This window comes from Manacus candei, unplaced genomic scaffold (genome assembly GCF_025592945.1).
Source record: "Manacus candei isolate 608988 ecotype Guabito, Panama unplaced genomic scaffold, ASM2559294v1 h1tg000127l, whole genome shotgun sequence".
Lineage (NCBI taxonomy): Eukaryota > Metazoa > Chordata > Aves > Passeriformes > Pipridae > Manacus > Manacus candei.
The window spans coordinates 111,561-124,815 of record NW_026138175.1 but is presented as its reverse complement, the minus strand read 5'-3'; the positions used below and the strand labels follow the sequence as shown (position 1 = coordinate 124,815).

Genomic DNA, 13,255 nt, shown 5'->3' with positions numbered 1-13,255 from the left:
AAGTGCTAAAATGCTCAGAACACTGAAGCAGAGATCTGCACATTGGGGTTTGTTTTCTGCAAAACTGAAACCACGTCCGTGGTTCTGCTGCCAGGTAAACCTACTGCTGGGTGCTGTGCTGGGACACCCACTGCCAGGGCAGAGCTTGAGAGGTGCTAAAACACTGATCCCATGCAATGTCCCTGCGAGCCTGTGAAACTCTCTCACGAGACAGGGCTTGGCAGCAGCTCTGGAACGAGCTCAGCCAGGCTCCGCCACGGAGCAGCCAACCTCTCCTTCCTGCAGTGTCATCCGGCTGCGCTGGCCAGGCCCGCTGCTGGCTGCTCCTGGCTGGGAACCACTTCCCATCCCGCTGGATTATTCCTCTGATGGCCGGTCTGCACTGCTGGGTCCCTTTTCCAGGCATGAGAGGTCCTTACTGGGATGAGCACAGCTCTGGAGGGGCTGAGCACCCACCTGGTCCGTGCTCCTCAGGAGGTGGGACACTCCGTGGTGCCCAGGTGGGGGCTCACAGGGGCCATTCCTGCCCCGTCCCCTTCCCGCTGCCCCAGCTGGCTCCACGCTAACATTCATGGCAGCTGGAGGGGAGCACAGAACCCCAGGCTGCTGCTGTGAAGCGCAGAGCTCCGAGACATGTGTCTGTGGTAAGACATGGGCTTTTGAAATCGGACACCAGCGGGGCCGCAGTGTCCCAGTTTCTCTCTGCTAACGGCCCCGGTTTGGTTTTCCCGTCTGCTTTTTTGGCCGCCTGCGAGCTGGCAGCTCCTGCCTGGCGTTTCTCTCCGCTGCCTTGTGTGAGAGAGCGTGTGTGTGCTTTTTCCTTCCTTCATGGGCTCAGCTGTAGATCCTTGTTCTGATTCCATGCAAAATGACCTAGAAAACTAATTCTTTTCAAACCAGTGCAAGAAGAAAAAAAATAAAGTAGGGGGAGAAAGCAGATTGAAATCATCTTCTGGAGAAAATTTTTTCCAAGATTCAACCCCCAGAAATTGTGCAGCACTGCACAGCTTCCTCGCTCTCTTTCCCACATGGTTTTCCGGGGTGAGGAGCAGGAGTTTGCAGAAATCCAGTGGCAATGTCATGACAGACAAGTATTTCCTTCATCAAGGGAGCCAAGTGACCGTGGCTACAGCTGGGGATGTGGGCCAGGCTTTGATTTATAGATAAGCTCTGAAAATGTTTCCATTACCCAAAGGAAAACACGCCAGCACCAGGCTGGGAAGGGCCGGAGCTAATTGCTGTGCTTGGGGCAGCAAAGCCACCTCCGATGCTCCGGGAGCGGTGCCTGCTGCTGCCACAGTTATTCTTTTCACGTGTCTCAAATCTCCCCTAAGCTTTTCCCATCGAGTGAGGAAATCTCCATGCTGGCAGATCCCAGCTCTATGGGTGTCCCTGCTCCCAAGGCCATGCTTGGCTCACTGAGGGGGCCGGGCTGGCAGACCCTGGGGACCCCACTGCCTCCTCCACAACACCATGCCCAGGCACATCGTCTCATGTCCTGCTCCCATCCCAGTCAGGATCCATTCCCATCCCAGATGGAATCAGTACAGATCTCTTCCCAACTGGAATGATCCACCTTAGGCAGATTTGGTCACAATTCACCCAAGATGTCAAGGTCCTTTCCTCTGCCTTCCGCGTTTCTCGTCATCGTCCTGTGTAGGTGCGAATGTCAAGTGTTTCCTTCATTTCAAACTTCCCAAAAAAAGAGTTTGTCTGATTTATTCTTTTTCACCCATTCCCAGTGTCACGTGGGAGGTGACACCCTGCCTGGGCCGGCCTCAAGGAGTTATTTATGCTCACGTCTGCGCTTTCCATGCCGAGCTGCGGTGGGCATGTCATCTGCCTCTCCTCGCCTTTGGAGACTCTCAGCCCATTAGTTTCTTTCTTATATCCGTTTGCAAAAGACCTCAATAAATTCTTGAAATGTCAAGTGGTTGCGGCCTATTCCCAGCTGGGCTGACTCATTTGGACGGAGCTGAGGCTGCGTTTCCCTCCCAGCTCTTGGCTTCTCCTCCATCTCCAGCGCTTTTTTCCTTTTTGGTTTTTCTCTGCCTTGCTGGACTAGGGAGCTGTGCCAGCGAGCACTGTGGGCATGGCCTAACCCACACACCCATTGCCTCCTCAGGCTTTCGAGTACATGTCCAAGAGTTTTCTTTTTAATCCAAAAGGATTAAAGGTCTCCTGAGGCCCTGGACTCGCAGGATGGGGTGAAGGGATTATCCTCGGTCTTGGCTTGCTCTGTCGCCATCCTCTCAGCTGAGCCCAGGCAGGGGCGACTGAATCCCACGGTGCTTTTGAGGCGGCTGGGAAGTGAGGCAGCAGGAGATTTGAATCCAGCTCCTAAAAACACCCTGCAGTAACTCATCACCAAACAACGCTGCCAGAGCCCAAGGCAAGCGCTGGTTGTGCTGACACCTTCCATGGTGTCACCTGACATCCGTGGAGGGATGTAAGGCTGGGATTAGCACTCTGGGCTCTGGCCTGGGTCTTGCCTTAGGACAGGCCTGCTGATGTGAGCCACTGTGGCCACGTTTAAATGAAGGGTCCTCCTGTAAGCCCAGCCCAGGCAGTGCAGAGGCCCCAGTTCCGACATCCCAAGGACATCCCACAGCGGCACAGTCCTTGTCCACTGCTGGCCCCAGTGACGCTCCGTGTCTCCTCTCTCCACAGACGTGCCACCGATGCTGCCCATGGACCTCAAAGGGGAGCCAGGACCACCAGGGAAGCCTGGCCCACGTGGACCCCCTGGGCCCCCTGGCTACCCAGGAAAACCAGGCACAGGGAAGCCAGGAATGCACGGCCAGCCTGGCCCCGCTGGGCCTCCTGGCTTCTCGGGCATTGGGAAACCTGGCATCCCAGGACTCCCTGGAAAGGCGGGTATGAAAGGGATGCCTGGAGCCAAGGGTGAGCCTGGCATGCGAGGGGAGCAAGGGCCAAGAGGACTTCCCGGCCCCCCTGGGCTGCCCGGGCCAGCTGGACTCTCTGTCAATGGGAAGCCGGGTCCCCAGGGTGGCCCCGGCCTGCCTGGTTTTCGGGGTGAGCCTGGCCCGAAAGGAGAGCCGGGTCCCCGCGGAGAGCGAGGGATGAAGGGTGAAAATGGTGTGGGGAAGCCGGGGTTACCAGGGCCCCGGGGCAATGGGGGCCCTCCTGGCCCTGCAGGGCCCCCCGGGCCTGTTGGTGTTGGGAAGCCCGGCCTTGACGGGCTGCCAGGAGCGCCAGGGGGCAAGGGCGACATGGGCCCCCCGGGTGGGCCTGGTGTCACCGGGGAGCCTGGCCCTGTGGGGCCGCGGGGCCCCCCTGGGATCGACGGGATCGGGGTCCCGGGCGCTGCGGGGGTGCCAGGGATACAGGGCCCCATGGGACCAAAGGGAGAGCCCGGGATCCGCGGCCTCCCAGGTCTGCCAGGCCCAACGGGTTATGGGAAGCCGGGTTTGCCCGGCCTGAAAGGAGACCGTGGGCAGCCGGGGGCACAGGGAGCCATCGGCGACAAGGGGGAACCCGGCGTTGATGGGGAGCCGGGTGAGCCGGGCCCTGCTGGCATCATCGGCCCGCCGGGCCCACCGGGCTCCATGGGGCTGCCGGGCAAGCACGGGCTGCCCGGATCCAAGGGGGACGTGGGGCCAAGTGGGCCCCCAGGAATGCCGGGGATGCGTGGTGACCAGGGCCCCAGTGGCTTTGCTGGGAAGCCAGGGGTGCCGGGAGAAAGGGGCCTGCCCGGGTCAGTGGGACCCCCTGGCCCGACAGGCCCCAAAGGAGAACCAGGGTTCATCGGCCTCCCAGGGGTGCCCGGATTAACGGGTGGCCCTGGGCCCAAAGGGGACGGCGGGATCCCAGGACAGCCAGGGCTGAGGGGCCCCTCAGGCATTCCAGGATTGCAAGGACCCGCGGGTCCCATGGGGCCGCAAGGGTTACCAGGGCTGAAAGGGGAGCCCGGGCTCCCTGGCGTTCCTGGCGAGGGGAAGACCGGCGAGCCCGGAATGGCCGGACCCATTGGGCCCCCCGGAATGCCGGGAACGCCGGGGCTGAACGGGCCACCAGGCCCACCGGGGCCGCCCGGGCCGCCGGGAGCACCGGGGGTGCTGGACGAGACGGGCATCGCGGGGCTGCACCTGCCGGACGGCGGCGTGGAGGGCGCCGTGCTGGGCAACGGGAAGCCGGGCAAGCCGCAGTACGGCCGGGGGGAACTCGCCGCCCGCATCGCGCCCGCCTTCACCGCCATCCTCACCTCCCCCTTCCCCGCCTCCGGCATGCCCGTCAAGTTTGACCGGACCTTGTACAACGGGCACAACGGCTACAACCCGGTCACCGGGATCTTCACCTGCCCCGTATCCGGAATCTACTACTTCGCCTACCACGTGCACGTCAAAGGGACCAACGTCTGGGTGGCCCTGTACAAGAACAACGTGCCGGCCACCTACACCTACGACGAGTACAAAAAGGGGTACCTGGACCAGGCCTCGGGCAGTGCCGTGCTTGAACTCAAGGAGAACGACCAGGTGTGGGTACAAATGCCCTCGGACCAGGCCAACGGGCTGTACTCCACGGAATACATCCACTCCTCCTTCTCTGGGTTCCTGCTCTGCCCCACATAACGGCTGTTGGGCACGTTTCCTTTTCACCCACTTTAGCCATAAACTTTTTTTTTTTTTTTGATAAAAAAGTGTTTTAAAATTAATACAAAAAAGAAAAGTCACTGGGAAGAACGCGCAAGCCGCTGCTGTGGGACCTTGCTTCACGCTGTTTGATCCAAGAGTCACGAGGGTAATCGGGAAGGAGACATCTACCCATCTATCTTTCTTTTTTTTGGGGAAGGGAGAAGGGAGGGAGGGGAGCAACTTCCTCAGCAAAGCATATTTGGAATAAATTTTACCCCAGTGGCTGGACATCAAACACAGAAACACGCTTGGGATGGCAAGGATCTGGCTCTGTGATCCAGAGAGGGGCGGCTGGAAGACCGGACCCTCCTGGTCTGTATCAAGTGCCCTCGTTTCCCATTTGGAATGCTGGATAAATAAATCCAGCTGTGTCATGGCTGGTGTGTTTGGTAACCTACGCAGGGTCCCAGCACTTACACAAACCCGTACAGCGGCAGGGATCCATGCTGGATTGAGAAATTTCCTTCCCAACCATCAGATGCCCGAGTTCCAGGCTTGCTGACGCCTGTTTTTCCAGACTCTGCTTTGGGGCAGTCTCTCCGATTCACTCCAGATTCAGTGTGGTTGGATTTATAATCCTAAAAAGTGGAACATTTTGCATAAGCACCTTCTAAGAAGTAAATATTATTTTGAACACCCCCCCCAGCACCTTTAGGAATTAAAACATCCAGGCACTGGTACCTGGGAGGATGGCACGACCTGTTCCAAAGGAGGCGAGGGAACCTGGAACCCCTGGGATGAACAACCATCCGCTCTCTCCATTCACCTGCTGGGAAGTCCAAGGGCTGGTCCTGTCCCGTCTGTCTCTGCAGCCCAAAGACTTGCTTGGCCTCGGGAGCATCTCTGCCCACACAAGGATGGCACTGTGAGCCTGGCTCACGGTACTGCCAGCTGTTGTGCCACAAGGAAGTGCCACTGATGGACAACTTGCTTTTCCTGTTTATTTCGGGATGTGGGAACTTTTGCATTGGTGTCCCCCCTTGCTCTGGGGATCTTGGCATTAAGAAAAAACAGTATGGTTCTAACTGCCCATGCAGTGATTTCACCACGGTGCTATGATCCACTTCACAGTGTTACAAGTGTAGTGCAATAGGTACCTGTGACAGGGCACCAAACACGGGCCTGTGACAGGGCACCAACCCCGGTGCCACTCGGAGACTTAGGTTAAAAAAATCAGCATCTCTCTGCTGTTACCACTTGGTCTCCCCAGTGCTGAAGCATTACTGACCTGAGTATGAGCTGCAGGGTTCTGGGCCCACCTGGCTGCTCTGTCCCTTGGCACAGGCAACAAGGGAATCCGTGGCTCTGCAGGTTTCTCACAGTAGAACAGTCACTGCCACTCACAGGACAGGGATTCTGCTCATCCCAGGCCAGGAACACGCTGCTGAAGTCAATCCATGTGCATCCCACTGCATGTCCCTCTGCAAAGGCACATCCTTGAGAAACACCAACAATGTGGTCACCAGCTGAGCTCCTCTGACCTTTGCATTTTCCTACAGCCCGTTTGATGGCCAAAGAAACACAGCAAGGCTGGGACTGAACTTGTCCTCCAGATGGACTCTACAAGATATTTAAACAACTTTCCTTTTCCTACTTCTGGTTTGTTTGTTTGTTTTTTTTTCCTCCTCAAGCCTGTCCTGTGTTTCTGCCTCTTGCCATCCAGGGCTTCCTTTTAAAAACACACCTATTCCTGAAATTAAAAAAACACAAAAAGGAAATTGGCAGTTGGAAGGGCAGTGCTCCAGCCACTGCCTGTTGGGGCTGTGTCCCCTCCTGGGATTTTCTCTCCTTAAAGCTGCAAGTTTCATGCAAAGATGAAACTTCTCAAGCTGAAAGGTGTCAGATCCCGCTGGACATTTTTAACTCCTGAGGGCGGGTCAGGGTCAGGACCATTTGGGTTGTGACTGTAACAGGTTATTTCCCAGCAGGAACAGGACCCATACACAGAGAGTCCCTAAAATTAAAAGGAGAAGCTCTGATGTTTTTTCCAAGCCCAGGTTTGGGAGCGGAGGGTGCTGGCAGGGGATTTATCTCCTTCCCTGTGGAGAACAGGGAGGGACTCGGCTGGTCTGGCCCCACACAACCTGTGCAGAGCCAGGAGCTGCCACACCTGGTGGGAGCCTCACCCTGCTCCTCAAAGCGACTTATTTATACTGTGCCTACCCTACATCCCACCTCTTTTTGTTCTGTTCTGTTTCACTCCAAACTTCTTGTTCGAGCTGGCAAAAAGCAACGACCAAACTCCTCACTGTAACCACCCCCCAGATTAACTCCTTCGTGCTGTAGATATTGTTTTGCAACTCCACTTTCCCTTCATGTGCAGAGCAAACCCATAATCACTCCTTGCAGCTATTTAACCTCTTACATTTACACACTAGTGGAAAGCAAAGATATTACACGCACATAGTTAGGCTAAAAAAAAAACGATGCACAGGATGAGGGAGGCTGTTCACCCTCCAGAAGGATTTTTTTCTGGAATACTGAGTACATATTCGCCAGCAGAAAGGATTATTTTCTGTCGTGTGTGTGAGCGCGTGGGATTTTGGTTTCAATCACAAGGATAAAAAAGGTTGGGTTGGATGAAGTGTCTATTTTTAATGCTGAAAACTGCATTACAATGTGCATTTTTATATACAAATTCTTACTATTTTTTTTAAATTTGCCTCTAGTATCTTCATTTCTAACCTAGTATATAGAGGTTTTTAGTTTTGTAAATACTTATTACATGCACTGTCCTAGTAAAAGTTGGTTTAAAATGCACTCTTTGTGACCCAAAACTGGCCTGCTCTTCACAACTAAAACTGCAGTACTTGATTGTATTGACAAAACATCAATAAAACTTATTGTATAAAGGTGGGCTCAGCTGTGCTCTGTCCTGGGACTTGCTCAGCCTCACACAGTTCTCTTATACTCTCCTTCCTCCTCAAATCTCCTCACTCACACCCAGCAGATTCCCTTGTTGATATCCTTATGCAAGAGGTTATTTCTTCTGATTAAGGAAAAGATTCCTGTCTCCAGAAGTTCAGTTTTAAAAAAGGATGAAACCCAGACCCTTCCAGCCAGGCAGTTATTAATTTGAGGAATTTAGGGTGAAGCGTTGGGGATTCCCTTTCCCTTCTATGTGTTTTTTTTTCCCCATGATTTTTTATTCTACAGCCAACTTCCATCCCAAGTGATTCAGAAACAGCCAGGACTGGTGAATCACCTGTAGCAAAGCACCTTCTGAGGCTCAGAGTACAAAGAATAAAGAGAAGAAAATGTGTTTTCCCACCTGGCAAAGGAGACGTTCCTTGTAAACACGTGAAGCACTCCCAGGGAAGCCAGGCTGCCATGCAGGCACCTTCAAAAGTCATTCCAAGGAACAAGCCATCCTCGTGCTGCCAGTCACAGGGTCCCAGCACATCCCCTGGTCTCTGCACCATCACCACACGCTGGATTTCCTGAGAAGGAAAGCTCCTCTCCAGTGACCCTCCCTGCAATGCCCAGTGTCAACTCACCCTGGTACCAAGAGCCACTCCTGGTACTCCTGGCATTAGGGAAGCACAACTTCATGACTTGAATCAAAACACAGGAGCAGTGGCTAATTAACAAAGATAACTGAGGGATTTTATTCCTTTCCGAGGAAGTCAGAGCTAAAGGTTTTAGTACATGTTTAAATTTTGGCCTAAAACGAGCTCTAGTCTTTAAACAGGAGCTCTTTGCTCTCCGTGAGTTCCAAACGTTTAAAATTATAAAGCTGCTTTAAAAGAAAAATATCTTCTTTTAAATAATTCCATGAATCTGGTCGCCCCTCTGGCAGAATAATGTGGAAAACCTGACATTTTACAGCTCAGATCTGCAGCACAATACAGAAATATACAACAGACCAAAATTCCACATGTTCCCAGGACAAGAACCCATTTATACGAGGAAAACCCATTAAAGCATCACACAAAAGACTGGCACTTGAAGGAAGCAGACTACAGGGAACACTGGAAGGACCTGTGGCAGCCAGATTCCCACATGTGCATGCAGCCTGCCACAGCCCCCACGTGCCAACACCACCGGGGAGCACAACGGGCACTTCCCGGTGTCACAAGAAATACTGGAGAAATAACAGAGTCACACAGTCACATTCAAATTTATAAACGCTTCCATATGATGACTTTTTGTTTTCAATTATTAAAAAAGCTTCCAACCCCTTTCTAGACGTGCCATTCCCAAGCTGTTTCTCCCTTTCTCACCAGCTCCAGCAGGAAAAGGTTCTGAATGTGAAATTCTGGAATACAGCTGTGCTAGAATGTTCCTGGCCACCAGCACCAGCTGCTTCTAAACATTGATAAATTCTCCCCCAATTAACCCACCTTCCCCTCTAATTTTGGGTCTTATCCAATACAGAGGACTAGAACTGTGAGAAGTAACTCCTGCATCCTGCTCAAGTCACTTTTCCCACTGAGAGAACTGGGAATTCCATCCCTGTAACACCAGGTTTCACAACTATCTCCACCCCATATTTGGTCTCCCTGGGAGCTGGACTCCTGTGATCCTCGTGGGTCCCTTCCAACTCAGAGAACTGTGATACTGTGATTTAAACAGGAATCTCACGTGGTGCTCTGGGGACACATGATACACAGGATGTTAAAAACGTGGGATGCACGAATGAGGAGCACAGGAGCAGCCAGAGCAGCTGCAGCAGTGTGACAGCTGTGCAAGGGAACATGAAATGCAGCAGGTGATGGTGCCTGTTGGATCACAGGGCAAAGGACACAGAGCAGCAGCAATCAGGGACACCCTCTCCCAGCAGGGATTGTCTGCAGGCAACAAAGGTCTCTCACAACGCCACCAGTGATGCAAAGAAATCCCTTCTTTCTCTGGCACTTCTCATTCTGCCTTTGGGGGAACAAATCTCCCTGGGAGGTCTGTGCTCTGGCATCCTCACTCAGCACAGGGGACAACCCAGGCCACCAGGCCTCTGGTGACTCCTGTGACATCCCTTAGCTGGCCAGCTGAGAGTGACCTGCTGCTGTGCGAGGGGTGTGGAGCCTCCCAAAGCCACTGGATGGGCCACAACACAGGCCACAGACACAGGAGCAGAGGAAAACAGGGAAAAAGTCCGCAGATGTAGACCCCCCCCAGTAACTGCAATGACAAATGGCACAAAGGTGGACAAAGCAAGCAGCAGAAATCCCATGGAAAACAAGACACTCCTGTACACTCAGAAGAGCTGCACCCACTGTCCAAGGTGCCACATGCAGCCACTTCCCAGCTGATCCATGACTGCAGGGGATGTCCCCCCCCTTCCAAGGCAGCTCATGCTCCCAGCTGACAGCAGCAGGCACCTTTCCCAGGTGAGGCTTGCTGGTGTCACCGACGGCACGGATCCACTGCTGGATCTGACCACAAAAGCAGAGGTGACCATCTCTTCGCCTTCAGGAAACCCCTGGAGCTCCCCTGGAGCTCAGAGCCGCTGGCAGTAGAGTTCATACAAGCTCTTGGCCATCCTCTGGGTCTCCTGGAAAGCCTCACAGCTCTGCTCCCAGCTCGGGGGCACCTGCTCCTCGCCGTAGTAAGCGCCGGCGATGGCCCCCGCCATGGTGGCGATGGTGTCCGTGTCCCCCCCCAGGGAGATGCAGTAGATGATGGTTCTCTGCAGGGCATTGTAGTGCTCGGGAATGTCGGGATCAGTGTCCATGCAGCGCAGGAAGGAGTAAATGGCAGTGGGGACGGAGCGCAGAGCAGCGATGCCATTGCCTGGAACACACCCGGCCATTACCCTCAGGGCTCCCTTCCCTCTTCCAACTGCAGCTTCCTGCTGCCACTGACCTTCCATACCAGTATCATGAATTTTATCAGGAAAAGGTGCAAAGGTTTGTGCCTCAGAAATCCCCCCTGTTCCCCAGTATCACTCATATTCCAAAGAGCAACTCCCAGTTACGCCAGTATAGTCTGGCCATACACATCTACCTGTTCCCATTCAACATGACAACCCACTGGTCACTAAGAGATCTTTGAATATTAAGATGTATTATGCAAGATAAGTTTTCCTTAGCAAGACACAACACAGAGCGGGAATCACTGGGTAGAGACTTGCAATTCCTGACAGGTCAGCACAGGCAGCTTTTCCAGCACATTCTGTGCCCAACAGGCAGCACAAAGAGAACTCTAGGGGAAGACGCACCTACCAGGCTTGCTGAGGTAGTCTTGCTTCCAGCTCCTCCCTAATGCTAATAGTAAGAAAGGTACTCACCTAACTCAAACAACACATCTGCTTTGGGAACGCTGCTGAACTCCAAAAACTCCTTGATTTTCTTTAGACGCCTGGAAAACGGTAAATCCTCAAATCCCAGCCTGCAAGCAGAGAGGGAAGGGGGGGAGAACGTGAAGAGCCAGAACAAACCACCACAGCAGAGCTGGTGCTTCCCCCACAGCTACTCACGCCCGGGCGTCGCTGAGGGACTTGTCATCCGCCTCCACGTGCTCCATGTGGCTGATGAGCTGCTCCAGGAAGGTTTCCCTGCTGAGCCCTCCCTGCAGCGCCAGGTGCACGGCCAGGGCCTGCAGGATGGCCCCGTTGTAGCCCAGGGAGTTGGCGTGGGTCAGCTCCGCGCTCAGCTTGGCGAACTGCCAAGGAAAGGCCAGTGTCAGCACAGCTTCCCAGGGGGCTGCCCCGGCACCAGGGACACCCCGGGGAGCCCAGAACGTTCCAGCACCTTCTTGACGTCCTGGGTGTCGGCGTAGACGAGGGGGATGCCGGCCACCCTCATGGCCCCGCCGTTCCCGTAGGAGCCCTTCCCGTTGAACTGGGCCCTCGCGGGCTCGAACACGTCGCTGCACTTGGGGCTCAGCAGCTTCTTGAACACGTTGACCACGGCCATCCCATAACCCCTGTTGGGCTCCTTCTTGTACTCCTCAGCAAACCTGGCGTGGGCAGGGCAGGGTAAACACATGGGGGGTTTGGTCTGTTACTGGTGTTTGTGACTGGGTGAAGCCTCTTGCTAAACTGAATTAATAACACACGTGTGAGTCAGTGACAGTCAGGGGTCAGGGGTTCAGTTCTGCAAGGAAACAATTCCTGAAAAAGTGTGAAAGCAGGAAAGGGTGTATAAACACCACCTTCCACAACTCACTTGTTTCCCTCTCAGCTTTGCCTCGAAATAGAAGCAAACTGGAAACATTTCCGTGGGTCACAACCACAAGGAAAGTCTTTTGTTCAAGTTCAATGGAAGAGTTTTCTAAACAAAGAAACGCTCTCCCTTAAGTGGAACCAAATGCTCCCAGGGCTGGGGATTCCAGAGGGAAATGGATCATAAACAAAGCCAAGCTGAGCTCATTCCTATTCCCTCACTAAATTGAGGGCAGCACAAACATAAATAGCAACAAATAAACATGAAATTAAGTGTTTCTGAACTCTCCAGGCATTCTGCTCCCCAAAGATGAACACACAGAGGGCTGACATGTCCAGGTAGACTCTGACCCCACACTGCTGCCAATGCTGCTGCAGGTCCAGGGCAGGGCCAAGCACACACCAAATTACAGGATTAGCCACCACTGTCCTGACTTTTTTCCCCTCCACAAATTACCAGTGACTCCACAGACAGCCACAGTGATGGTTTCACCTTCAGGAGGCTCCGTCCTCACCTCTTGGCCATGTCAACCTCGTCGAACTCCCCCCTGGCCAGCAGGGACTGTACCACCGACCTGCTCATGGCTGTGTCGTCCGTGTAGGGCAGCGACTCTGTGACAGGAGGGACAGGGTGACACCCCCAGCCAGGGACAAACTGCTCCTGCCCTCTGCCAGCACCTCCCCGGTCCCCAAGGCCTGACTGGCACAGGTTGCCCAGAGAAGCTGTGGCTGCCCCATCCCTGAGTGTCCAAGGCCAGGTTGGACAGGGCTTGGAGCAACCTGGGACAGTGGGAGGTGTCCCTGCCCATGGCAGGGGGTGGAATGAGATGTTTTTAAGGTCCTTTCCAACCAAAACCTCCACAGCTAAAACCAGAGAGAATGTACTTCCTGGTTAACAGGATCCAGGAAAGAGTGCTTGATATCTAGAGGTGCATCAGAGTCAGGTCAACACAGAACCACAGTATCCCAGATTGGGAGATTCTATGGGGGAAGGAGGGGGACAGCACTCCAACACCTGATCCTGGGTGGTATAAGGGTTCAACTCGAATCTCCGGGGTGCTGAGCTGGGTGCGTGAAGGGACGGGACAAGCCGATCTTCCCTCACCCACCTCCTCGCGCGCTCCCCGCCGCCTCTCCCCTTTCCTCCTCAGGTGGCGCCGGTTCCAGCCCTCTGAGGAAACTCAGCAGCTCCGGCAGCTTCACGACGCTTCTGCCTTCGAAAACAGCTCCCAGGCAATCCCCCAACAACGCCCCGGCCAAACAGCCCCGGAAACGAGCGGGGCCGGGCCGGGGACGAGCCGGGAGCCGCCCAGGGCCCGAGGCCGGACCGGCGGCCGCCATCTTGTCCCGAGCTGCGTCTTCTTCCTCCGGGACGCTAGGGGGCAGTGTCCGCGGAAACGCCTTCCGGCGTTTCCGCGGACACTGCCCCCTAGCGTCCCGGAGGACCGAGGTACCGACAGCAAACCCGCCTTGAAAATCCCTCCTGGAATCCACATGG

At 54.6% G+C, this 13,255-nt stretch overlaps 2 protein-coding genes across 4 annotated transcripts in view; one reads left to right on the top strand and one right to left on the bottom strand.

The window, feature by feature from the left end:
* The window catches only part of COL8A2 (collagen type VIII alpha 2 chain), a 26,549-nt gene extending 21,932 nt beyond the window's left edge, over positions 1 to 4,617 (top strand). The window contains exon 3 of the mRNA XM_051770986.1: positions 2,671 to 4,617. Coding sequence (XP_051626946.1) covers positions 2,671 to 4,592 — 1,922 coding nt within the window. The 3' untranslated portion in view covers positions 4,593 to 4,617. The remainder of the gene's footprint in view (positions 1 to 2,670) is intronic.
* On the bottom strand, positions 4,617 to 13,121 carry ADPRS (ADP-ribosylserine hydrolase). Of its 3 annotated transcripts, XM_051770995.1 has the most exons (7): positions 12,867 to 13,121; positions 12,273 to 12,369; positions 11,345 to 11,552; positions 11,071 to 11,255; positions 10,882 to 10,982; positions 5,884 to 6,091; positions 4,617 to 5,233 (listed from the first exon to the last, which is right to left on the bottom strand). In XM_051770995.1, exons 1-7 carry the CDS (start codon positions 13,096 to 13,098, stop codon positions 5,200 to 5,202), a joined length of 1,065 nt encoding a protein of 354 aa, XP_051626955.1. In that variant the 5' UTR covers positions 13,099 to 13,121; the 3' UTR covers positions 4,617 to 5,199. The 3 variants fall into 3 exon arrangements, with proteins under 3 accessions (XP_051626955.1, XP_051626954.1, XP_051626953.1); XM_051770994.1 differs by having other exon boundaries at positions 4,617 to 6,091; XM_051770993.1 differs by lacking the exons at positions 4,617 to 5,233; positions 5,884 to 6,091 and adding an exon at positions 8,237 to 10,385.
* Between the last annotated feature and the right edge of the window lie 134 nt (positions 13,122 to 13,255).